We start from the raw sequence: 25,434 nt of genomic DNA, 5'->3' as shown, positions 1-25,434 counted from the left end.
ACCCCACCTTGCGATGACTAGAATTTAAATAATGTCAGAAGTTATTGATTAACGTGGGGTTAGGTAGTATTTAGCTATTCCAACTGGATGCTTGTTTTATTGAAGAGCAGAAGAGTTGCACCTTCCACATTCAGGCTAAGCAAAAATGGGCAGTTCACATGTAAGTAGTTACTTAATTTGGATTGTCAAGAATGCAATTATTTCCTGGTTTTATTTTTGTCAATTTTCACTTTGTATGGCATTAATATAGCTGCAAGTGAAGATTTAAACTCAAAATCTACTTTGTGGGGGAAACTTGTATGCAGCTGGTAACATTGCGTCACTACAGTACATGAATAATGAAATTATTACTGCAACACACAAGTCCTGCATGTTTTAATGCTCTTTGTGGCTTAAAGAGGGCAACACTTTCATTTTGAGAAAAATAAATGATGCACAGGATGTCCTGGGAAAACTAATTTTAGTTAGTTTAGCAAATTTGTGTTGGAACATTCTGAACACTAAAATAATTCCCTAAAGATATATGAAAAACTTCCTGTCTCAAAGGCCAATACTTTCAAAATTTGGCTGTTTATCACAGAACAATAGGGACAGGAGTAATCTCAAAGTGTAGTGCTCCCAGAAGTTAAAATCCAGGTGTCGGGATTTACTGCATCAAATTACCGTATGACTTTTGACTGAGACAATTTTTACTAACATTTGCATTTCTGCATGAAGACATTTAACCTCAAAATGACCTGATTGTCAAAAGCTTTTGTGTGACAGCTGTGAATGATTGGTTCCGGTGCAAGTTAGGTGGCTTGTGCTGAAGAAGCTGCGGGTCTTAGCTCCAATTTTGAAACTAGTGGATAAAAGCAATATTTATTCAGCAGTGAATTTTCTTGAATGCTGAGAACCTGCAGTTTCACAGTATGGATCAGTAGAAGATAGCCTGCTTGCTGATACAGGCTAAAGTGACATTCGTTTCTGTAAGAGTTATATTATCATGTAACTATTTTTTAAATCCAAATTCAGCAAGGCCTGGAGGCATGCCAAGGTTCTGATGCTTTTGGACCAGCTCCTGAGGACATTTTCTTTGGCAGACTGAGCAAGACACCCCATACCATTTGCACAAAGTTCCAGCTAGAGATCCAAGGAGCTTTTTGTCTCCCTGTGAATGGAAGGATGGTCCCATCTCAACACCATCTCTTTGCAGACTGGCTTTTTGCCTAAGGGGAGAGGAGTGAGCAGTTCAGCAACACTGCCTGTATCCAGCAATCCTACCTTTGCACAGGAAACAAGGCCAAAAAGGCTCCTGCTGCACAGAACACACACACATAGGGTGGTCAACAGGCATCTCCTGAGGGTCTTGGCCTTTCAGTGGACAATGCATGGAATGAAGTGAACTGTGAACAGACTCCATTCAGGTTTAAACTGTCCAGATGGGGTGTATCTATGGCAGGAGTGATCACAGCACTGCATCTCAGGCAGGTTTAGCAGGTGGACTCCATGCTGGACTAGGTAGTCTGGATGTGGATGCAGTACACCCCAGTTGTGCTGTAGGCTACAGTGGAAATAGGGGTGGGTGATCCCATGTTGGAAGAGAATCCCATCATTCAGCCCAGACTCATCTGAATTGCATCTTTCTGCTGTTCCTAGAAAGCTGCAGGTAATATTGGAGAAATGGCTGTATATGTGTCAGAGAATAGCTTCTGGAAGAGCAGAAAATAAAATAGAAGTTCTTACCAGAGCATTTCAGCTGCAGTTTGCTGTTTCTCCTAATCTCATGTTTTGTAACAGCAGGCTCATGAGTGTCTTATATATTGTGTTTTTTAAACCTCCAGAGCCAGTCTTACAAACTCACTGAGGATATATGGAAACCAGCCGTAGGGGCTACGAGGTTGTCAGCAGATGAGCCAGTAAGCACTTATTTTGTGGAGGATGAAAGGGGCACTGTGGTGCTGCAGCACCTCTTGCTGTGGTTTATGGTGGCTTTGGGAGGCACTGCAATGCACAGAGGCAGCTTCTCTTTTGTGGTCAATACTGGCACTAGAAAGCTGGGTAAAAATGGGTTGTCTCATTCTGTTGAATAATACAACAACAGAATTTTGTCTGCTTTGAAATTTCAGAAGTTGATTTTTTTTAATAGCTTCTGCTGGGAGAAATATAAAAATAATCATCTATATCAAATGATGTATTTTATTTGGTCAAATGACTTTAGGTTTTAAAACTTCTTTTTTAACTGTCATAATTAAATGGAGTTTTCGTTGAAAGCTAACAATTCTTCAGTGAAAAGGTTCCACTATGTGAATGTTAAAATGGAACTTTTCAGCTGTATCAGAATGTCTCATTTTAAAATGGAGCTTTCATCAAAATCTATATCTTCCTGAACATGTTAGTTTGAACAAAAGCATAAAATTTTACTGAAAAAAATACTTTCAGCAAAAATTTACCAACCAACACTAGGGTACCTTTCTCTCAGAAACTGAGCTCCCAATTAAGAGCTGCACCTGATGCAACATTACAACTCCAAATCTGCATATTTTCATGTGCTTTTTGCTCTCTGAAATCAGTCCAGAACTCTTTCCTACAATCAAACAATGTTTTTAACTGCATATCCTTAGCGATTTAAAGTCTCTTAATTATTTTCTATGTTTGCAGTCTTGCGTCAAGCTTATCTGTACATCTGATGTCCTTAATATTAACACAAATAGCGTCAATCCGCCTTAAAATCTAGATAGCTGCTTTGCTACAAGGAAGATGCTTTCGGGACAATTTGGGAATAGCAGCAATGGTTTTCATTCTATGATTTGAAAAGTTTGATGGATTTTTACTTATGTGAAATTGTGTAATTTTTTTAATCTTCTGTCTCTCAAAAATCCATGAAGACTGTTTATGCGTTACTCTGTGGTGTTTGTGAGTTTAATTAATCTTGGAGTTGGGTGAGTTCTTTGGTTAATTCAAATTTTTTGAGATTCTCTGCAACATCCTTGAGTTTCGTCTTGTCATTGCAAAGCAGACTAAACCTTCTTCCAGGGAGGACTCTATAGTCTAAGAAGGGGATGGCAGGTTGTTGTGGGCCATATGGTTTGACAACTTGAAGGTAAAAAAGTAAGTATAACTTGGAGAACATATCTGCCCGCGGAGTCCTCTGGGGCATAAGCTCACAAAACTCACAAGGACTTCTGTGTTGCCTATGAACATTACTGTCCTTGTAGAAATGTTTCCCTAGTACAAGTATTACCACGGCGTGATTTTATTATCTCATCACAAAGCTCAACAATTGCTCTTTGTTGCTTCCCCTGGCAGACCAGTGTTCAGGGACAGTCGATTCTTGTTCAGTCCCTGGCCATAAGCCCACAGTCAACAGATGACAGAAATAACTTCTTGTTTAGCCACCCACCACTGGGGAAGAGCTGTGGCAGATTCTTCTCATTTCCATGGTCCCTTATTATCCAAGATATTTGCTGTTCCTTTTAGGTCTGAGGCTGCCCTGTGAGTGCTGCTGTAGTAGGTGTTAACAAGCATCTACCCATGAAAAAATTATGATGCATTTGTGACAAAAAAATAGAATCCATCTGAAATATCAAAGAGTTGCTACATTTATGTTTTACATGATGTAAATATGTCAAGCAGTTATGTTGTACAAAAACATAAAAAAATCTCAAGTATCTGCACTCTAATGCTCTTCTTTGCATACAACAGTTTTAACATACTCTACCAAGTTCTGTTGTTACTGTTAAAGAAATTTTTGTCACTCGACTCTCATCTCCATTAGGTGGGTCATTGGCACAAGTCAGTTATGGTATCTGGTAGCTCAAGCTTAGGTGTCTCAAAGGAGGGACCCCGAGCAAAGAAACCCCTTGGCAATTAAACCCTCACAATCTAAATTTCCCATCCCTCATGCAACACTCCAGACCAATGGTAATACTAGGGGTCTTCTCCCTCTTTATTGGTTCACTGTTTTGTTACCAAAACAGTTTGTGGTCATCTTCGCATCCCCTGAGGTTGGCTTTGGTGGGAGTTTTGGTCAGTTCTGTATTCCATGTTGGAATATGGTTGTTACAATTCATATACCACAATCTGTGGGCTGTCCACTCTAGCCATTAACTTTTAAGTAATATTTAAGCTGCTAGCTTTGCCTATTCTATTACTAATGTTCTGGTTGTTCACATTTCACTACAATCTATCTTTATTGTTCCTAATTATCAGATTATTAGCTCCAGGTTTCTCTGTAATCCATTTTGACTTACACAACACAGCCATATGCTTCAGATAAAGTTCAATTTGTAGCCCCACAATTCTAACTACTTAAGCAAGAACTTAGCTACTTTCAAATACTATAAAATTTTCAACAGTTGCTATCCAGAAAATGACTCTGCCTTTATTGTTAACTGTGACTAGTGTAGCAGCAGTAGACTGATTACTGCTGCTTTAGGTGACTCAGCTGACCTGAGAGTATCTTGAAACTTCCTCTACCTCTTTCCTGTGCCATGCAAAGGTGTTAGACACACAAACCTCCAAGTTCCATAGGCACAGTTGGTTTGTTGGACACTAAACATGCACATCTGTATAGTAACAGCACTTCTATGTGTCTGTGAATGTATAGATGGTGTTTAGATAATGTGTCTTGCAGAGATGTATTTTAGAAACAATGAAGGGACCGAGGGGTGAAGCATGTCATCTTGGGGCTTCCCTGATGAGGTGCAACATCCTTCAAGTCCTTCTCCTTTTAAATAATTGAGCTTTAAAATACATGCAAGAGTCAGTATGATGTTCCCAAAGATTGTGCCCATGTATTTGAGCCCTGTGTAGGTGTTCTGAAGTCATGCTAGCTTTCATGCTGGCATACACAAGAATTTAGTTCAGTTCCATCAAGGTTAACTCATCACAAGTCTTAGTGGAGGTAATGAGTGTCAAATTTTTAATAAGACGTAAGAACACTTGAGTTAAAAATCTGGCATCTCAGCTGAAAAAAGAGGCAAAATATGCTGTTTTCCAAGTGTCTTCCAACCAGGTATTATGGTCAATAAAACAAAAGGAGTCTGCCCCCATCATAAAAAAGAATTATTGCCAACTTGAAATACTAGATTTATCTGTGGTGAATAAAGCCATTTGTTTGCATTTTTTATGGCTACCATTTGCAAGATAAGTAATCAAAGGAAGTGATGTGAGACATGACTCATGTCTAACCACAGGCATGGTGTCTTTGAAGATTTCTAGCATCCTTTTCTGCCTGGGCTTCAGCAGCCCCACCAGGTGAGTTAGGTCCTTGTCAGCCCCACGTCCTCTCTGCCAGCCCCACACAGGTGCTGGGTGATCTCACACATCTCAGAGGTGTCTGTATTTAAGCATCTGGATTGAGCCCTCTAGAAATAAAAGCTGCAGTTTTGCAACTTTGGCATTCCCACTGCATGATGCCCTGGTAGCTAACTGATTTTAAAAGTACTCTGTGTTGAGGTGTTCCATCAGCCACAAAAATTTTTGAAAACATTAAAACTGGACAGTATAAAATTCAGATATGAGAGAATCATCCCAAACTTACATTTTTCTCTTAATCATGGGTTTCTTTGTTATGGTGGTGAGCATGAATAAATAGGATAAAAAATTAAACACGAGGTATTATTAGATGATATATTAACAGCTACTAGAAACAAGAGGGACATTGTAGGAGAAAGATGGTTTTAATTTTGCAGTTTAAATAACTGTCAGAGCAATTATCTTCACTATTGCCACTTGTTTTTAAAAGGAAGAAGTAAATGTGACTAATTCTATTAGGATCTTGTTGTCACTGCACGTTTAGTCCCAGATGTAGAAAATAAGGTCTGCATCTCTCAATTTGGAAAGAGTAACAGAGTCATTGCTGACACTGACCGTGCTGTAATTATGCCTCCCTTGATGGGAGAGACTTTTTAGAGTCTTTGCCAGGAGTCTGAGAGATGGACGGGACTTCTGTATTTTCTCGGTCTTCAGGTCGTTTATTATATCTTATCAGTAATTCACATGCCGAAGCAGAGCATGAAGCAGAGCAAAATACAAAAGGCAAATGCAGGAAAGCTCAAGGCTTTTAAAAGGTAAATTAACCAATGGTCACTAAAAGAGTACATTATTTTTACTTTTCTACCAATTATCTAGTCACGCAGTCAGGAACTGCGGAATTCTTTATCCAATCATCCCAAACTACTTCTACTGCAGAATATGGAGGAGTAGAAGAAGAAGGTCTGGAGAACAACAATCCTCCATTCTGAAGTTTTTTGCTTTTATCTATTTACTATATCAGCAAACCCAAATCCTCTAAATTTTTCACCCTGTGACAATCTTACATAATACTCTATCACCTAGTTCACACCAGTGTAGATTCTAATTCTTCCCAGAGGGTAGGCAATTTTCTCCAAGGACGAAGGTCAAAAACAGTGTTGTCCAGTGGGGTAGAACCCTTCAAAACAGGCAGAGAAATATTCTCTGCACTCTGGGTTCCTACAATTGCAAAGGCTGTTGACTAATCCATAAAACTTACATGTATTGTATTATCCAGTATAGAATTCATATAGAAGTTGTTTTGATTCTGATAGCAACAAACCATCAGGAACAAGCTAGCTGACAGTGTGTGTTGCTGTCATGCAGCTGTTAGACATAAAACAGCCACAAGGATTCGGGAGAGTCACAGCCTGGGTGGCAGATGGCAGATGGCATTTGGAGACATTGATACCATTCTCTGAGCAGGCAAGGAGGCAGATGGCAATTTTTCAGCTGCATATTGTGGCTGACTTAGAAAAATGCTCAAAGAAACAAAAATGAGAAGTATGTTTTACAAAATAGGAGAAGAAGGAACCTTACGGACAAAAGGATGTTGTCTTAAGGTTGCACTTGCCAATAGATTTGTCAAAAAGGTGTTTGTCAACCCCACCTTCTTATTACCACAGCACAAACCCCAGTGCCTGCTGATACAGCCCTGCTACCAACACACCACAGCTGTTTGCTTCTGTTTGTTTTTAGATGTTAGTGTCCATCTACTCTGACCTGTGTGTAAAAGCCTTTACCTTTCTCATAAATTCATACCTGAATAACTGAGCCCCATTATTTCAACTTTACTGAGAAGAACTTGCGGAAGAATCCCTTACTTTGGTGGAAGGATGATAGGAGATAGTGAATGCATCATCCGCTAATGACAAGATATCCGTGCCCTGAGTGGCCTTTCCCAGGTAGATGAGACCTGACCTTGCCTACCAGTAATTGCTCTTTGTTTCTTTTTCTTATCCATTATATTAAAGAGCTCTAATATTTGGAAGTTTTTCTCATGGGAGTACCTACACATTGCAATGAAATGGGTTTTATCTGCTTTTTTGCCCTTTCTGATTGGTGGTCTTGAGCTTTCTCAGCAGGTCAGCATTTTATCCCCCAGGAATGTTTGCAGTCCCATGTCAAGCTGGACAAGAATAGGGCTGTGGTGGTGTCCCAGGGCCTTGCTGCCACAGAAAGCAGCCACAGGTCACCAGGTACCAATGCCAGCTTGCCCTCATCTATCCATCCATCCATCCATCCATCCATCCATCCATCCATCCATCCATCCCATGGCAAGCTGGAGGCTCCTGATGGAGGGGCGATCTGCCTGCTGGCTCTGAGAGCTCTCCCATGCACAGCTCTGAGATGTGTGATATGTGGCTCCAGGCTCTTTGCCATGGGTGAGGGAGGTGTGTTTCTTGTTGGGCAGGTTGGATGTTACCACTGAAATGGTTTGTCCTCATCTCTGTTGGTGTTCATTCCAGTCTCAGCTGCGTCATTAATTGACATGAACAGTAAGATACATTTTCTATTAGGAATGCATAGGTTTAAAATAAGGTGACACTATTTTTATATAAGAATAATAAACCCTATCTAGCGGTAGGAGGCTCTGGCTATTATTGTTATAGAATCATAGGATAGTTTGAGTTGGTTATGCTCATGTCTTCTGCTGTTATCCAGAAAGTTGACCCAATCCAGAGGGGCCTAAGGTAGCATTGCAACAAGGTGAAAAAAATCATTATGACTGGCAATGTCTGTTTTAGTAAGTCAAACTAGGGGTGAAGCACAAACGTAGCATCATGTTTTCAGTCTGTCTTTGGAAGTAGATCAGGATAAAAATGCAGCAGCCTACTCCTATGTTTGTTCTTGTGTTTTATTCTCAACAGACGGAAATACTTGAGATGAGGGATGAGGTTTGGGCTGTCATTAAGACTACTTTGGCTGGGAGTTCAGAGGTTCTTCTGATAACAGGATGTTATCCTGACAATGTGATGTACTAGAAGGTTTCAATCACAAGATCTAAGAACACGTCCCTTTTTTTTCCTAATCATTACTGTTAGTCTAGTTAACCTTGGATTCCAGTTGCATTATAGCTCATTAAAGACTTCTGCCAAGATAAATAATTAATCTTGAGTAATATGTATGTTTATAAAAAATTAATCATGTAGGTGCTGCTTTGCCAAAAGCTGTCTCCTGTGATCCAAGTGTATTAGATACAGTTTAACCAATGAGATGCACACCCCGGTCCTGTTGTTTGTTATGCTAACAAGGTGACTGGATGGTTTGGAATATTTCCTGGTAGACAGAGAAAATAAATTTTCTTCTCCACACAAAAGATAAAGACAGGAATCATAGAACTGGAAGGCACCTTGAGATGACAACTCACTTATCCATTGCCTACCACAATAATTAAATATATGTGAAGAGTAAGAGGCTCTGCCCAAACCAGTCCTGACAGCTCTCTCAGTGCTGAGCTGGATAAATGGTTCATTAGCTGGAGACTGGGCTCCCCAAAGGTCTTTGAACTGGTGGCTCAGTGACAGTGCATTGTGAGAACTGAGAAATCTCAACAGGTTCTATAGCTTCCTATCTGGAATGGGTTTTCAATTGTTTTGACTTGTTTGTTTGTTTTTCCGGTATTCCTGTCCTCACCTTTGGGACATTATGGATTGTTTGGGACTTGGCTTCCCAAAGAAACAGGATGCAAGATGCTGCAATATGTATCTGTTATCCTAGCTAAAAACGTTTGAACCCACCAGACAACTTTAGATGAATTTACCAGTAGGGTGCTAATCTCAAAATTATTAGTGCCTGTTATGTTTCTTGGAAATCTTGAGAAGAGAGGGACTATATTAGAAATCCCCCAAACAAAAGACTGAGGCATGAACTCAAGCCTTATAAGACACCAGAGAATCCACACAGTGTTGGGCCATTGTGCTTGTGCCCATCACAGGAATTGTTTCAGCTGCAGTAGGCAGTAGAGGAACCAAAATCAGGCAGACAGGAGCTGTAAATCTCTGGGAAATCAGGCAGAGAGGTTGCTGGTGCTCACCTGCTTGATAGAAAGGAAAGCTCAGATTGCTGCACATGGAACTAGTTTATGTCATTCTTTTTAAAACCTCGTTTTTCTTGAATGCATTTTTGTCAACATAATTAAATGTGTGTAGAATAAGAAAATGGGTGGGAAAACTCTGGCACGATTGAGTAGCCCACCTCCAGTATCCACTGGTAATGTTCTCAGGTATGTGAGACATCCACATCAGGTTGATGGGTGCAGGCCCATGGGAGACCACTGATGTCTGACAGGCATCAGGCAGCTTACCCTGGGACATGTCTAACAGCACCAGAGACCTATGTTTAGACAACTAAACGCTGCCCCAAATTTTATTCCTGACCCCACTCAAGTGCATGAGTTAATGCTGTAAAGAGCATGGCTTGGTCAGTCTGCCCTTTCTGTGTACTACCACTTTGAGATTTAATTTTTATTTCTGTTAAACCAAAGAAAAATGAAAACAGCAGCCAAAAAAGAAGCTTGAAGTTAGACATCGACTAAATAAAGCATATAAATTGGACCTGGCAGAAATGAAGACTGGGGTAGGCACTTAGCATGCTTGGATCAATCCAACTCTTTTTAGAGCTCTGCCTACAGCTACTAGAGCTGCATCTCATCTGCTCTGGTCAGCAACCACACTCCTGCTGGCTCTTCCTACTGATTTTCTTTAAGGGTCTGTGCCTGCATTTATCTCTATACATCATCAGCATCAATCTCTGTTAGAGCTGCAGCGGTGACCAGCACCCCGAACAGCTGCTCTTTTCATTGTTCTGACAGTACTCCTTCATAAACCTGTTCCTGAGTAGGCTTGTGGCATCTGCATGAGATGATAGAAATGGAAAAATAGCTGTGAGTGCTCAAGCTGTATTATGAGGTGTTTTCAGGGAGGGCTCTCTTTTGCAATACAGGAAACTACCTGGCATGTTCATGGTAGTATGTCTTCTGTTCTTGTCTAATGACTGATGAGCACTTTGTTTCTACTGCAAGCTTAATTGTCTTTAGCCTGAGGAAGATACTAGATTTGTTCAGGAGTGTCTGCAATGTATTGCAGCAAGAGCTCTTGTTCCCCCACCCCATCACATCCTTCTTGGTTGGCTGACCTTTTTGTTAAACTGTTTATTTGTGCTCCATAAGGGCTCCACATGCTGAAACATCAAAGAAAAATCTACAAAGCTTCTCTAAGCATTGCAGATCAACTATAAACTCATCTTACGGCTCCCTAAAGTCAGATGTAATTTATAGTAGGAAAAACTACTTTGTGTGCTTGAAAGCAAGTTAGAACAAAGCAAGTTAGTTTTAGATCTGTTATAAACTGTCCAATTTAATATAAATAAATCTGTGACAATTTTAGTCAAAGCTGCAAGGGAAACAGATTATTGTCTAAAACATGCTTGAGTGAGACAAAAACTATTCAGGATAAGAGAAAACAAGTCAACACAGGCTGTAAATACAGCTATTCTGGAAGTGAAAAGAATATTCTTTACCATCAGAACTCTGGTCACATTAATTAATATAGAACTATTGGAGAGAAATGAGAAGAAAATTAAACAAATGAGTGGATGGAGCTGGACCAGTTTGTGAAAGCAAGTTCCCTCACACCGTATGTCCAACTTCAAAGCTGTTTGCAGTCTGTCCACCTGATATTTCAGACTCCACATCATGCTATCACCAAATTAGCTAGAACACTTGTAAGTCAGTAACTAACCAAATCTAAGGTCCTAACTCTAAAAAAAGAACTATATTAAAGTGGTTCTACCCATACTTTTAGAAGAAAAATGACTACAAGTTACAAATGGTATTAAACATCAATTGATTTTGCCATGTATCCCTTACAGGAAAATCCACCTGTCAAAATCCACAGGGTAAGGAGTACAGCTCTGAAACAGCTCTACCTCTCCTGCACTGGGAAGCTATGTCAGCGGGAAGGTCAAGGATGGGACTCAGCAAGTAGTGAATTATTTTTCTCAGATGACCCAGGAGGTGGTCTTGACAGTCACTTACCCATAGTGTCAGATTTCTCTCTATAAAGCTGATGCTAGTATTACACACAGTACTATAGGAATGGTATCCCCCAGGCACATCATTTAATGTTTTGCAATGATTTATTTGAAGATGGAGGCTTTAGCAGAGCTGACTCAATAAATTCCTCTGGTGCTTTAAAACAAACATGTCCTGAACATCGAAACAGGCCTTCCTTCCTTTCTGCATGATTTTTCCCTTGAAAATAAGTCTTTCTGTATTTATGTCTTTATGAATAATCATAAATCTACAATGCTATTTCCGTTTCTGGTGGTACCATTTTCCTGCCTATTGCACCTGTGCTACACACAAACACAACACCTACAATACAAGTTGTACCTAGGAATTAGGGGCTCACTAAACCTGAGGATAACTGACCAGCCATCAAGGCAGGAGAGAGAAAACCACTCTCTCAATGCCCTGCCATGACCTTACCATGATCAGGTGCACCTGCAGTAGGGTTGGGGCAGTGGGAGCTGCAGAAGCAGCAGCACGAGCATGATAAGGGCAATTCCCACAGCCCAGCACTGCTGGTGGGCAAGGCAAAGCAAAGAACAACCCAGCTCCTGCCTTTGTGTGTTTGTGCAGGTGTTTCTGTCCAGGCTGAATGTCTGAAAAGTGGGAGAGAATCCCAGATGAAGCCTTTTTCTTCTTCATTTCTCACCACTGCACCTTCTGTCCCAGGTCAGGAGGCAGTGAATGTGAAGCAACAGTTCTCAGCTCTTATTGCTGCAGGGAATCTGAGAGTCTATAAATTAGAATAGCACTTGGATAACTGCAAAGTAGTCAAATGTCTACATTTGATATGTTAGCACTTTTCTCTGTATTTTGTGCTACAGAATTTTCCCCTTTTTTCTGATTTTTCAGCTGCTTCTTTGGTCTTTTTTGGTTTACTTTGCAAACAACTCTAGAATAACTTCAGTATTGGCTGCCTAACACAGTCAGCAAGATCAACCATAAGCATACCAAAAGTACTGAGCCAAAATAATGGTATTTCCCTGGAGCCTTCTCTTCTCCATGCTGAACAACGCCAGCTCTCTCAGCCTGTCAGTAGATTTCCTTTGTACACAATGCCATCTAAGGAGATGCCATAATAGAAAACTGTGAATGGAATTAATTTCAAATAGTTATCAGTGCATCTGCTTTCTAACTTTGTTTTTTCCTTTCCATTTTGACCAAAACTCCTGGGAAATTTGAATACTGTTAAATAAAATCTCTCACTAGAAAATATTACTTACTTATATGCAACTATTTCTACCTTGTTTGAAAGGCTCTCACTTGTGTGTGAGCATACAGTAAGATACATCTTTAAAAGCAACATTTGTGATAATGATGGCAATCAAAGTGTTACCTTGTGCTGTAGAGATGAAGCAAAGTTATTGCATTGTTACAGTACCTTACTAATTGTTATGGTTGTAAAAATTTTCAGTTTCAGCTACCATTAGCAGTAGGTTGTATTCTAGCTGCTAACTGCATTGAAAAAGCCAGGTACCTAACTGGCTTCAGTCAATCACGAAGGTACATTGGTAAAGCAGTGTAGGGACTGGATTTGGGTTTTTCTCCTTGAGAACTGACCCTTTGCCTTTTGACAGACGACCCCTTTAGCCAGAGTTGCAGCTCTTTCACCAGAACTAGTAGATGACAGCATGAAACTTTTGGAGTATACCAGCAAACAGACTTTCAGGTTGTAACTGTACTTGTAAATAAAACATGTTCTCTGGACAGATGGCTACATAGCAGAGCACAGCCCACAGCCACGTGGCTAAATTCTCTTTACTCCACAAGCAGAATGATGTCGTGCCTAATGTCTTTCAGGAGTGATCCCTGCCCTGTGCAATCCCCAGAGACCAGGAGGTTAATCAGCCATTTAACCTCTTTGGCTCCTCAGCAGGCTGGTGGCATTTTCAGAAGGGCTTCAAAGCAGACTGCCATGCCCTGCAGTATCATAACTCTTAATTAACAGTGGTGGTGCCAGTGCCTGGCAGCCCTGCAAGCAAGAAGCCCGATCCACATGTTGCTATTTGAGTGGAAATGCCAAAGCACTGCCAGTGCCCACTTAGACCCCTGAGTCCATGGTGTGCATACTGACTTGTGTGCATACTGACTTGACTTCGGAGCCCAGGACCTATTTTCTACTACTGTTTTGGAGTTTGGGCATTTAAAATATCTGATTAATCATATAAAGGGAGCTGAAATTGTTGCTGTCATTGTGGTCTCAAACAATTCTACCCTTTTCTGAGAAACAGCAGAATGAAGGGTGTACCAGAATTTCAGCCCCTGTGACTCACAGCTTGTCAGATTAGGAGCAGACATGGTTTTCTGTTTACATTGATATGTCAGGCTGTAAACTGCTGCTGTGGATGTGGACTTTGAGTTATTATCCTGTCCCTGTAAATTTAGCTCAAGGTAGCCACATTTTTGCCAAATTAAAAAAAATAAACGAAAAACTTCCCCAGCAAAAACAAAAGCCCCCAGATTTATCACATTATATATCTCCAATTATCTTGTTTGCATGAATGCATCAATACAAGAAAGGGTTTTGGGACAAGTTTTTATTCAGATGATTGTGATTTTAAGCTCCCAGTACTTACAACTGTACTGCAGAGATAGGTCCTGCTTCTGATAAGGTGTTTGTATTGGCCTGTTGTTAAAGTGGTACAAACCAATAATATTTGATCTGACAGGAAGATGCCTGGTATGAAGTTATTACCTTTAAATTATTTGAATAAGCCAGAACTGGCAGAACAAAGTTATATATCATGTTATACGGTCATGTGTGTCATGTGGTGACATGTTATGTATAGTGACATACACATATATAAATATGGTGACAAAGTTATATAGACCACTCTGTTTTTTATGTGGTGACAGCTATTTGTGGATCCATTCCAGGAGCCCTAGGGATAGATACAGTATTTCAGCAAAGCTCAGCCTGAACTTCAAGGTTTAGATGGTGGGAACAAAGATCAAGCAAGAACCTGCCCCAAACTGCTGTCATTCTAATGCAAAATTGTTTCCCATGTGTCTGTTGTGCCTCTGTCTTCCCAGTCAATCCACAAACACCACCATCACGGCTTTGATGCAGAGCGAGACGCCAAGAAAATACACAGTGCCTGCAAAGGAGCAGGTAAGAAAAATTTTGTAGATTTTTGGATTTTGTACAAAGGGCAGATCAATATTATAAAGAGCATATACATGAACTTAGGCAAACCAATTGTTCCAACTAGTTTTAGGTAATCTTTATGCTTTCTGTCACGTACTGACTCAAAGAACATTCACACCCATGAAGATAAATGGGAAGGGAAGCCAGCTTGTTCCTCAAAGACTGGTAAGATCTAGTTTGTTAACTGCATGGCTCCAGAGGATGATGGTAAATATGATATTTGTTCCCTATGATAGGAACATCAAGCTGCCAAGACTAATTTGACAGTCACAGGGTCCAGGTAGTCAGGTCAGATTAAGGTCATGGTTATATATCCTTTCTCAGGCCTCCAGAGACCAGTAAAGAACATCATCACCTCCATATTTCACCAGATCCCACTGCAGCTCCATCAGCTGAAAGGAATTTACAGTGATTTCAACATTCATCAGTGATTTTTAACTGAAAATACTGTCCCTCCCCATCTTCTGAGGTAGTTTGAAGTAAGCTGCCTGACTGCACTGACGTGAGTGAGGAATGCATAGTGTTTCATGGGATCCTAAGGTCCATGGAGGTGACAATGTTCCGTAGAGGAAGAACATCCAGGCAGCACACAAGATCAGTAAGTTATTAATTCACTCCAGGTATTTGCACAGTTAATATGTATTTAAGCATTTCTTCCTGGTATAGCAATGACATTCAGAATCAGCTAGTTAAGTGTTGAATTTCAGGAACTGTTCCTGTCCTATCAAATGAGCCCCCTCAAAACAACAGTTCCCCAGAGGACTCTTCTACTGAAAGTTTAGCCCAACATTATCAAATAGGAATATAATTCCTTTCAAACTTGGACCATGCCTTCTGCCTCTGATCTAAGCAGGAAGAACTGGACAAGATGCCCTAAAGTTGTCCTGCATGTACCTGATAGTGATATGAGGGATGAAAGCACATCAGCTGTTGCTGAATGCCAATATAATTTGTATCTTTATCCTTTGTGCTGGTTGCTACTCAAAAATCCTTGTTTGTTCCTGCTCCTAAAAGCATGAGATGAGGCACAGCACAAATCCCAGGGATGGCAACACAAATGCATCAGATGGCAGAGCACACGGACAGCATGAGGCAGTGACCACCAGCAGGATGTGCAGGCCTCAGCAGGCCTGGCATATGTCATGATGCCTTTGGTCTGCCATCTAAACCCTTGATATGCTATGGGCATTTGGGCAGTGCCCATCACATGCTGGGTCATATGTCTGTCCTGGCTCACATTCTCAATTTCAATACCCATCTTGAAGAAATAATGCCTGAGTCAAGCTGCTGGCCCTGAGATGGAAGTGCACCAGGACACCTGTGTTAATGCAATAGCTGCCCTATTGTGTCTTTTGTACATCCAGGTAACATCACTGAGGTCCTGTCTCTTTTTAGCCATAACAAATGCCTTCCAGCAGCTCTGTTTTGTGCAAACATCTGTTTATGTGCAAACATCTGTTTATATGACTGAGGGCAAGAAAAGTACAAGAGCAAGGTCACTGCCTTTAGTAAGCCTCTTCAACCCATTGCCTAAGTTAGAGCTCAAAGCTGACTAAGGGCTTTTCTCCTGGAGGGGGGCTGCATGTTCAGCTTCCCTCTGTGATGGGCAGCACAGCAGCTGCACCTCCCTGGGCATCCCACGCTCCCACATCACTCTGATCTCTGCATCGGCAGAGACTGAAACCATCCAGGCTGGTTCTAGCTCCTCTTCCTGACTCCATTTAGCAAAACTAAAACCAATTTTTTACAGGCTGTACATCCAGGCATTGAGTTAATGAAGCTGATTCAAACACATCCTAGCCTGCCCCAGCCTCTTGTCCCACTGCCCTCATTCTGTTGTGCCAGCACAGCATTCACACACGTAATAAACTGGATCTGGTGGCTGATGCCTTGGGACTACTCAAACAAGCATTGTCACCAAAAACGTGTACGTCAGCCTATGGGCACTGGCATAACCCTGATTTTAGGAGCAGTGTCTGACCTTCTCAAACAGAAGACTCAATTTCCCTGATATGAACAGCATGAGATGGTGAACTTTTATTTTATGGCCTGAACATTGTAGCTGACTGCAGTTAAAATTATCCTCAAAAGAATCTTAGATGCTACAAGTCCTAAAGGTGGAACCACTGGGGATATATGTACAGGAATTATTTTCTCTTTAGAGGTCACATTTTCTTTCCTCTGCATTAGATTCCTGATTATATAATCCCTATGCACAACTTCTTTTTCAGGAACCAATGAAAAGAAAATTATTGAAGTCTTATCAAGTAGAACATCGGAGCAGAGACAACAAATAAAACAGAAGTACAAGGCTTTGTATAGCAAGGTATTTTGAAATAAGTGGCCTCTCTGTTTCAAACCACTGCCTCTGAAAATACAGCCTACAGGCCTCTGCTTTTGAAAATATCAAGGGCATAGTGGACTTAAGGGGGACAGCAGTTACTTTCTGATTCAGCTATTTATTTTATCTCCTAAAATACCGATTATATTTCTAACTTTAGGCCTCAGAGTCTTCTTGAAGTCAGCCGTAACCAGATCAGAGCATTTTAATCAAAGCTGGAAGAGCTAGAAAATAATTCATAACTGAAAGTATTTCAGCTTGTGTTCATCTTCAGCACATTCAGAAAAATAAGTTAATATAAAAGGGAAATTTTAAGTCAGAGTCCAGATGTAAATTCAGAGGAACTATTTGATCTTGCACAACTATATTTTTATTGAGTTTAATAGAAGTAATATTGATTTCTCCCAGTGATGAAGTAGAACATGTTGCAAAACTAAGAAGTTTCATTGGGCACTTGATTTCTGCAGGAGGAAGCATAAACTGCTGTAATGATTCTGTGTGTAAGAAAAATGTTATTTTAGTAAACAGCTGAATCCTGCAGACCTTATTATTAAATTGGTATTTTCTTAGTGTCTGCTTGCTCATTAATCAGCGTCAATAAGAAAGTCAGCACTGAAGATGAATGAAAGCCTTCTATATGTAAAATTTACAGCAAGCATGATCTAGATTTTGGTTACATAAATACTGTAGATTTTGTTCTATAATGAGGGTTAATAAAAATAGGCATTAGAAATTATCAAATGCTGTGAGACATCATGGTGACATCAGCTCATAGCAACCCTTCTTGCTTGCCTGGGCAGCCTGAACCTCTCGGGAAGGAGGCATGAGTGGTACCATCTCACACTCCTGCTGCTCCAGGAACTTGCAGCATTCATGGTGTGTGTGTTGACACTGCTCCAACACCAATGGCAGCCTCTGACCTGAGTAGTTGAGTGTTCACGTGTGGTTGTGTGAGGAGGAACTTGAGAACAATAGACTTAGAGCTGGACTTCTCATTCAGTGTTCTGAACTTGTCAAGTGCTTCCTATATTGCAGGAAATGTTGACTGCAGATAGGACTTCAAATACATCCTCAGCAGGCATCCTCAAGGTTAGCTAGCATGCACTAGCCAGCTCTTCTGCAGGGTCTTAGTAAATTTTTAATTAAGTAGATCACATCAAAGAAGGTTGCTTTTTTTCATCTCTCTGTGCATGTGTGTGTTTGTGTGTATGTAAAAAAACCTGCTGTTTGCTTGGCACAAAAGCACCTTGCAGAAATCTGCTGCTTTTTCCAGTAAGTCTGTTTTAACCAAAACTAACAGAGAAGGTTCTTAGTTTGATCCCCTGTGTGGCAGCTCTCTCAAAGCAGGAAGCTTCTGCATTTTGTTTCAGAGTAAACTCCTGTTAAGCTTTTCAAAACACTAGTTTGCATTTGTTTACTCATGTAAGAATCATAACTGGACTGATACTGGCTGGTATTTGAAGATGGGACAATCATTTCAGTCAATCTAAAACCAAAATTTTTAGGGAAATTATTTTGAAAAAGAAAAGCCTGTGTATTTTAAGGCCTTTTAAAAAATGTTTTGTCACTTTTTGGTACAGAAGGAGCTTTTAAATCATTAGATTTCCTGAAACAAATTAAGAAATCCTCTAATCTCACCTCAGCTTTTGCACTAACCCTCATGACTGTCCCCACAGGAGATGGAAGAGGACCTGAAGGGAGACCTGAGTGGGAATTTTGAAAAGGCTGTTCTGGCTTTGCTGGACCTGCCCTGCGAGTACGAGGCCCGAGAGCTTCGGAAGGCGATGAAGGGTGCTGGGACAGATGAGCCACTCCTGATTGAGATTCTCTGCACACGAAACAATAAGGTTGGGACACCATCTGTGACCTTCCCTAGGCAGCAGGGCAAAGAGCTCACCAAGAGCATCCCTGGGAGGAGGAGGAGGGATCAGACCAGCTTCCATGGCTGAAGTGCCTCTTGCCAGTGTTTGCAGCAATACGATTGCCATACTAGAGCTGAAACTCTAAAAGGATTTAAGACCAATATAATTCACATTCCTTCCTTTATCTTACTCGAGGCAACATTGGTGAGAAAAATCCCTGGATACATGTTAGAGGCAGCTTTGGCACTGCTCTGATGGTTCAGAGGTACAGGAGCACAACCCTAGTGAAAAAAAACATTAGCTCTTGCCTAAATGCAGGGAAAACCAGAAGGACACCTGCACGAGTCACGCACCCCTCAAAGTGCTGTCCTCAGTGGGGGACTGGGAATTCATGGCTTCTCCCACCCCTCTGGTTGCTACGCCTCATACAGTACAGGCATGGTGCTGACTTGTTGGTGTTTTGTCTACTCATTTATTTAATAATTAATAAGATTTCTTTTTTTTTTTTTACTTGATTATTACTTTATTTATTTTTTTTGTTTTCCTAGGAAATTGTAAACATAAAGGAGGCCTACAAACGTTGTAAGTAGTTTTGTCTTTCAAACACCTTCATTTAAATCCTTTCTCACTGGTTGAACTCTCACAGATTTTTTTCTTCCCAGTGTTTGATAGGGATCTAGAATCTGATGTTAAAAGTGACACCAGTGGCTCCCTACAGAAGATATTAGTCATGGTGCTAGAGGTAAGGCTGGGGACTTTCCTCTTATGCAGCTGCCTGACAGAGATATTTCCTTTTTTCCCCTGAGTAATCATAATAAGTATTGGCTGGTATTTATAATACTGCAGTTATGATATGTAAAATAATAATGAGGTAATTACAGTAAACAAAAGGCATTCTTCAGTATAGGAGCCTTTCGTATCTATGGCTTTTTAATATGTACAATTTTAGTTTATGAAGCCAGAGATAATTTTATAAATATTGATACTTTGAAAATAACAGGATTGTTTCACTGTTATTTATACCATGGTAAAGGCTAGAATACTCATTCGAGGTCATGGCCCCATTATTCTGAATTTTGCCCAAAACCAGGAAATCTTACTTCCATCTCAGGTAAGCATTTTAGAATTCAGATAGATACAGAACAACTATGAAAGAGATTGCTGTTATGTTAGTTTTTCATTCATAAAAAAAGCGTGTTTTCCATTAGAACAGACTTTATTTTAAACCCCTTTCATGAAATAAAGCAGAAAATCAATATTGTCATAAAGATACATTATAACTAACAAAAATAGGAGCCCATCTAGAAATGCAGTGTGGTGGCCAGTCTGATCTGACAACCCTGGGAAATGAAAAGACTGAATAAATACAAGAAGCTTTAAAGACATAACAGTCACATGGCTAAATGCATCACAGTTAAGATTCTCATTCTGGGAAGCATTGATACAGCTCTCTTCAACCTCTTGTATATTTTCAGGAGTGGCAAATACTTTTTTTTTTCACAGATCAGTCCTTCATAGTTTCTCCCAGGGGTGACAATGTTGGTGAATGCTCAGAGTATGTAGGTTAGTCAAGAAAACATTTCACAGTTACCAGGGCATATCCAGCACCGTGAAAACCATCAGCACTTCAGTGCAGGTACTGGGAACCTTCCTGCTCCAGAGGCATCAGCGTTGCAATCTCGTTAGGGCCCCAGCACACAGCACGTAAGGCTGGGGGATAAGCCCTACGCAGAGGGTTCACGTCTGAAGGCAGCGAACCCAGGGGCTGCGGTGAACCCGAGTCCCACCGTGCCCATCACCGGGCTCGTGTCAGCAGATGGCAGCAAAACTCCAACCAAAATATCTGCCAGGGCCACGAGCTGAAATGTAACCAGCACCTGGTCTGGTGTTTTTTACGGTTATCTCCTTTTCTGCAGGCAACCCGAGATGAGACCCAACAGGTCAATGCAGAGCTTGCAGAGCAAGATGCCTCAGATCTGTATAAAGTAAGTGCAATTGTGCACAAATCCTTTTTCCCCCGTGCTGCGCAGCAAGGGCTGCCTCGGGGGGACTAAACACACCAACCAAGGGGTGCAGGGGCTGGAGCTTGGTGAATCGAGGGCTCTGGCTGACTTCGTGTCTCTAGTGTGTATAAACAAGTGCTTCCAAGGAATAACATGTGATTTTGAAGGCAGGAGAAGGCCGCTGGGGAACAGAGGAGCTGGCTTTCAATGTGGTCCTAGCAAAGAGAAGCTATAGCCAGCTGAGAGCTACTTTCCAAGCCTATGAGAAGGTGAGTTACTATCTTCTGCAATGTGGGTTGCATAGGCCCTGACATATAGGTGCAGACATATAATGATCTGAAGAGCCTTTTCCACCCTAAATGATTCTATGTAGTGGACAAGCCTTTATCTGCCATTTTATAACTTCTTGAATGCTTTAAGAATCTTGCAAAACATACTTCTACAACTGTATCCTGAGCTTACAGGATAGGTGTTTTACAGGAGAAGCTGTATCTCTGCCAGTGAAGGACCCATTCCCCTTCATAACCTACACAATATTCAGTCAAATAAATGTCACAATGTCTGTTCCTTCCCACAGCTGCACAGCAGTAGGTACCCCTCCTCCTGCAGCAAAGGGACAGGTTCACAAATGCCTGCCCTGAAGGAAGGATTTGCTTTTCTGGTCTTTTCCCCTCCTTCTCCTAAATAGAGCCTGGCAAAGTATCTCCTCCTGTTCCCCCCACTTCACACGCTCATATTGGCTGAGGAGAAGCTTATCTCCAGCCTTTCCTCTCTGCCCACACTGGGCAGATGGCCTGTGCAGGTGCTTTGCTGTGCTTTCCCCTGTCTCCAAACATAAGGCAAAGCAGGCAGCAGGATCCTGGCTGTTTAGCACTTCTCCCTGTGTCACCAGCAGGGACATTTTACTCATGCTTGGACCTGAACCTGACCTGATATGGAGATGTCTTGCTTGGAAATTACCTCAGAAAGTCAAAGCAATGGGAGATCCAAGGTCCTTCTCCTGGCAGCAAAGTGGCTCAGCAGTGACATTTATTCTCAGGAAAGGGTTCCCCTCCAGCCTCTGGCTCACAGTCCTGAACTCTTGAGTTCATCAGAAAACTGTAGCCTTAGGCACTGAAGATGAAAAGAGCTCCAGTCAAAGCCAGATTTCAGTGTCAGCATAATAAGGAACCAATAGTTAGAAAAAAGTTTGCAGCTTAATCCAAGTTTTGGGTTGTTGCTGGCAGGAGAACAAACCCAGTCACAAACTGGATACTCTCTCCCTTGCAGTGGCCCAAACCCTAGGGGTTCAGTTAAATGCTCCAATAGCCAAGCTACCTTGGCTTTTTGATTCCTAAAGCCAAGCAGATCGGGTTGCCCAAACCAATCCACCACATCGTGCCTGGCTGCACTCGAAGTAGGCCAAGATTAGAGCCCAAATCTTGCAAAGATGCCCTTCTCTTCAGCTGGAGATATATATAGGGCAAGAGCTAAACCAGGTTGGTAGTTTGCAGAACTTAAGCCCTAAAGCCTCACATGGTGCCCTTGCTGCCTTGTACATACCGTTTCCCAGCTCTGACCTAAAAGTCAGAGTCTTGAATCATGCAGGGACATCCTGATAGGCAAAGCAGAGCAAAGTAAAAGCCTTTGAGATTCCTGAAGTTCAAAAAAGTCAGGATAAACTCTGTTTTGAAGAGACAAGTCTGCTTCTCCCCTTCCCTACAGAATAATACAAAAACTTTGGGACAACTGCGGTGCTTGTAAACTTTGCCTGGGAAGCCAAAGACAATAAGTAACAAAACTTCATAGAGTTGGTAAAGTTCCAAAAATTATCTCATTTGTGTGGGAGCCATCCAGAGCCTTTGATAGAGGGGATAGAGAAAGGTCAGTTTCTCCCAACCAGGGGTCACTCAAGAAGAAGCTGCAGCTTCTTTGTCCTAAAGCTGTCAGATACCTGGGACTGCATAATGTAGCTTATCCATCTCTTAACCACTGTGCCTTACCTGGCTGCATAGACCTTCTCTTGGTGCCAGTGGATCTGTGAGCACTTACACCGGAGGAGAACTTCACTTGCCCTCAAATTACTCTGTTGGAAAGGCTCTAAAGGATCTGGATTGACCTTTTGCCATTGGATCCCGAGTCTGATGCTGGTTTGGACAGTGGGAAGACATGTACAGACAGAAGCTCTTATGGCTCCTTTTTGTTCCCATAGGTGTGTGGGAAGGACATAGAAGAATCCATTAAAAGTGAAACATCTGGAGATCTGGAGAAGGCTTATCTGACTCTAGGTAAAAAGCAATTGTTTCAAGACCTTCCTTTTCTAGTTCTTGCCAGTGCCTGACATTGGTTGTTGGGGGTCTGTGTACAGCCTGGCAACAGCCATCAAGATACCCCTAAACTGAGCTGACATATCTGCCAGAAAAAAAAGAGAGTTTTCAGTAGTGATTAGGACTCATAGGTTTTAAAAATGAAACTTGCTAGACACAGCTCCTTTCCACACAGCTAAATTATTTGCCCTCTAACACAGGGTGGCCACCTCCAAGCTGGCGCTGGGACCATGGCTGGTGATAACTTCTAGCAGATGCTTGGGCATCATGAGAAGTGTGCTAGCCAGCCACCACAAAAATGTACAGGGTCCTTGACAGCAATTTAGCACTAGGGTTGACTTTGACTGGTATTTACGCCTGTGCCCTGTCTCTGGTTATCTTACTGGTATTGCTGTTATCCATCTGGATCTAGGCTCTCCCAGATCTTCCTCCTGTGATCTGCAGAATGAGCAGCTACCTCAAGAATAGACGGGCAAGAGGAACCCCATAGGGGCAAATGCTCATTCTCATTCATGTAATTTTCATTGTGGAATGGCAGAGTACTCAGTGCTGGTAATCTCACTGTGTAACACACTTTCCTTGTGGAAAAATGTACATCCCCATTCAGACTCCAAGATTTCTCCTTGCATACTGACAGCAGATCAGTCTTGGAATAAAACCCCTGCCATCTCATATGTCTAAGCATAAACACTGGAGTTTCCTTTTCTTTCTTACTTATTTAATTCTGCTTGAAGTTGTATCACAAACTGCAAATGTACAAGTGTAATGAGGCTTCTTACTGTTTTCTTTAGTCAGCTGTGCCAAAGACTGCCCAGGTTACTTTGCCACACTTCTGCACAAGTCGATGAAAGGAGCTGGGACTGATGAAGAGACCTTGATTCGCATCCTTGTGACCAGGGCTGAGGTAGGGTACCCTGTGTCCTGTAATGCCTCACATCAGCTCTGGGAGAAATACAAATGTAGAGGGTATGGAGTGAGTCCTGATAGATCATGTGCTCCGCAAACCGTTTTCAGCCCAGTGACATCAGTGGTCACACTCTGCTTCTGTACCCAGGCAACTCTAATTTTGATATTGCATCTATTTCTGTTTTCAAAGGAACTAAACCAGGAAGCATGCAGGCAATTTCAAGTGGAGTCAACTGTACCTGGTTAAAACCAACCCATGGGGAGGTCTGGCCCCAGTAGGATGTGTAAAAGTAATTCCTAGTTAATTAATGATAAAGCAGCAGTTCCCATTTTGAGAATTGCTTATAAACATATGTTGCCAATTTTCTCGGATTCCAGCTGGGAAAAACAGATAGGGAGGAGAAAAGAAAAATAAAACGCCAAAGGAGTTAATTGTCATTTTAAGGAGCACAAAATTTCACAAGACATTTGAGATATTTAAGCACAGTCTTTAAATCTTCCTTCTAAGCTGTGTAGGTTGTAACCCCATGGCTGTTTCAACTAACACAGAGGAGGAGCTTTTCATAGGGGTGAGGAAAGCATATTTCTCTATGATCCACAGTGTGAAAAATTAGGCTCCAGGGTATTCTCTCTATTAAGACACAGTCCAGTCATTATAACATTTAAAACCCACAGTGATAAAGATCAGACCTGTGCTTTAGGTGTCTTTTCACAAGAAAGCTCAAGACAAGGAGTTTATTTCTCCCCCTGCCTAGTAACCAGAAAATTACCTCTATGGGTGGAACAAAACACTTTTGGCCATTCTCCTAGGAAGTGCCTCTTTCCCTGTTTGCCACCATGGGATGACCTCAGGAGTTCACAGCTACCTGTGTGAGTTTTTCCAGTACCAAGGCTGTGCTGGCACAGCATCACTGGGCAGAAATTCTCCCAGCCACCTGGCATAGCTTTCCATGCAGGTCCTCTTCACAGTTAGCATCCCCTCACCACCATCTGACATGGGCTTACCTCAAATCTGAATGTCAAGCTGAAAGTCCTCCAAGGTTTTTAGACCTCCAGCATTGTCTTCTTCTACTCCCACTGGGTGTGGTGGTCCTTGAATCAGACCCCAGGGGCGCTGGTAGGAGCAGGGCATATTACTCAGAACATTCACCACTCTTCTAAAGAGGCTCTTGGTGTCTCCTCAGAGCGACCTGCCAGCAATAAAGGAGAAGTTCCAGCAAATGTACAAGAAGCCGTTAGCTGAAGCTGTCCGATCTGACACCTCTGGGGACTTCAGAAAGTTGCTGCTGGCAATTTTGCACTAAAAACACATCAAGAATGAAGAGGCATGCTGAGCAACCATCTCTTGATTAGTTTCCAAAAAAGCATCCAAAAAATGTGGCATTAGCACAAAGAAAAAAATCCAATTTATTTTCTTTCCAGCTGGGAAATATGTTGCCAAGTAATGTTGGACAGGAGGTTTATGTTGTGGCTATCTTGCCAAATGCCCTTAAGCAATAAAGACATGTTGAAAAAACTAGA

General features: G+C 41.6%; 1 protein-coding gene across 1 annotated transcript; it reads left to right on the top strand.

The window, feature by feature from the left end:
* The first annotated feature begins 75 nt into the window (after nt 1–75).
* Nucleotides 76–25,434, top strand: ANXA13 (annexin A13). Its single transcript, XM_032132797.1, has 11 exons — nt 76–160; nt 14,381–14,459; nt 16,727–16,821; nt 18,513–18,683; nt 19,247–19,280; nt 19,361–19,440; nt 20,615–20,683; nt 20,869–20,970; nt 22,893–22,968; nt 23,799–23,911; nt 25,098–25,434. Exons 1-11 carry the CDS (start codon nt 146–148, stop codon nt 25,215–25,217), a joined length of 954 nt encoding a protein of 317 aa, XP_031988688.1. The 5' UTR covers nt 76–145; the 3' UTR covers nt 25,218–25,434.

This window comes from Corvus moneduloides, chromosome 1 (assembly GCF_009650955.1).
Source record: "Corvus moneduloides isolate bCorMon1 chromosome 1, bCorMon1.pri, whole genome shotgun sequence".
Lineage (NCBI taxonomy): Eukaryota > Metazoa > Chordata > Aves > Passeriformes > Corvidae > Corvus > Corvus moneduloides.
Note: the sequence above shows the minus strand (reverse complement) of the source record. Positions and strands in the feature narration are given on the sequence as shown.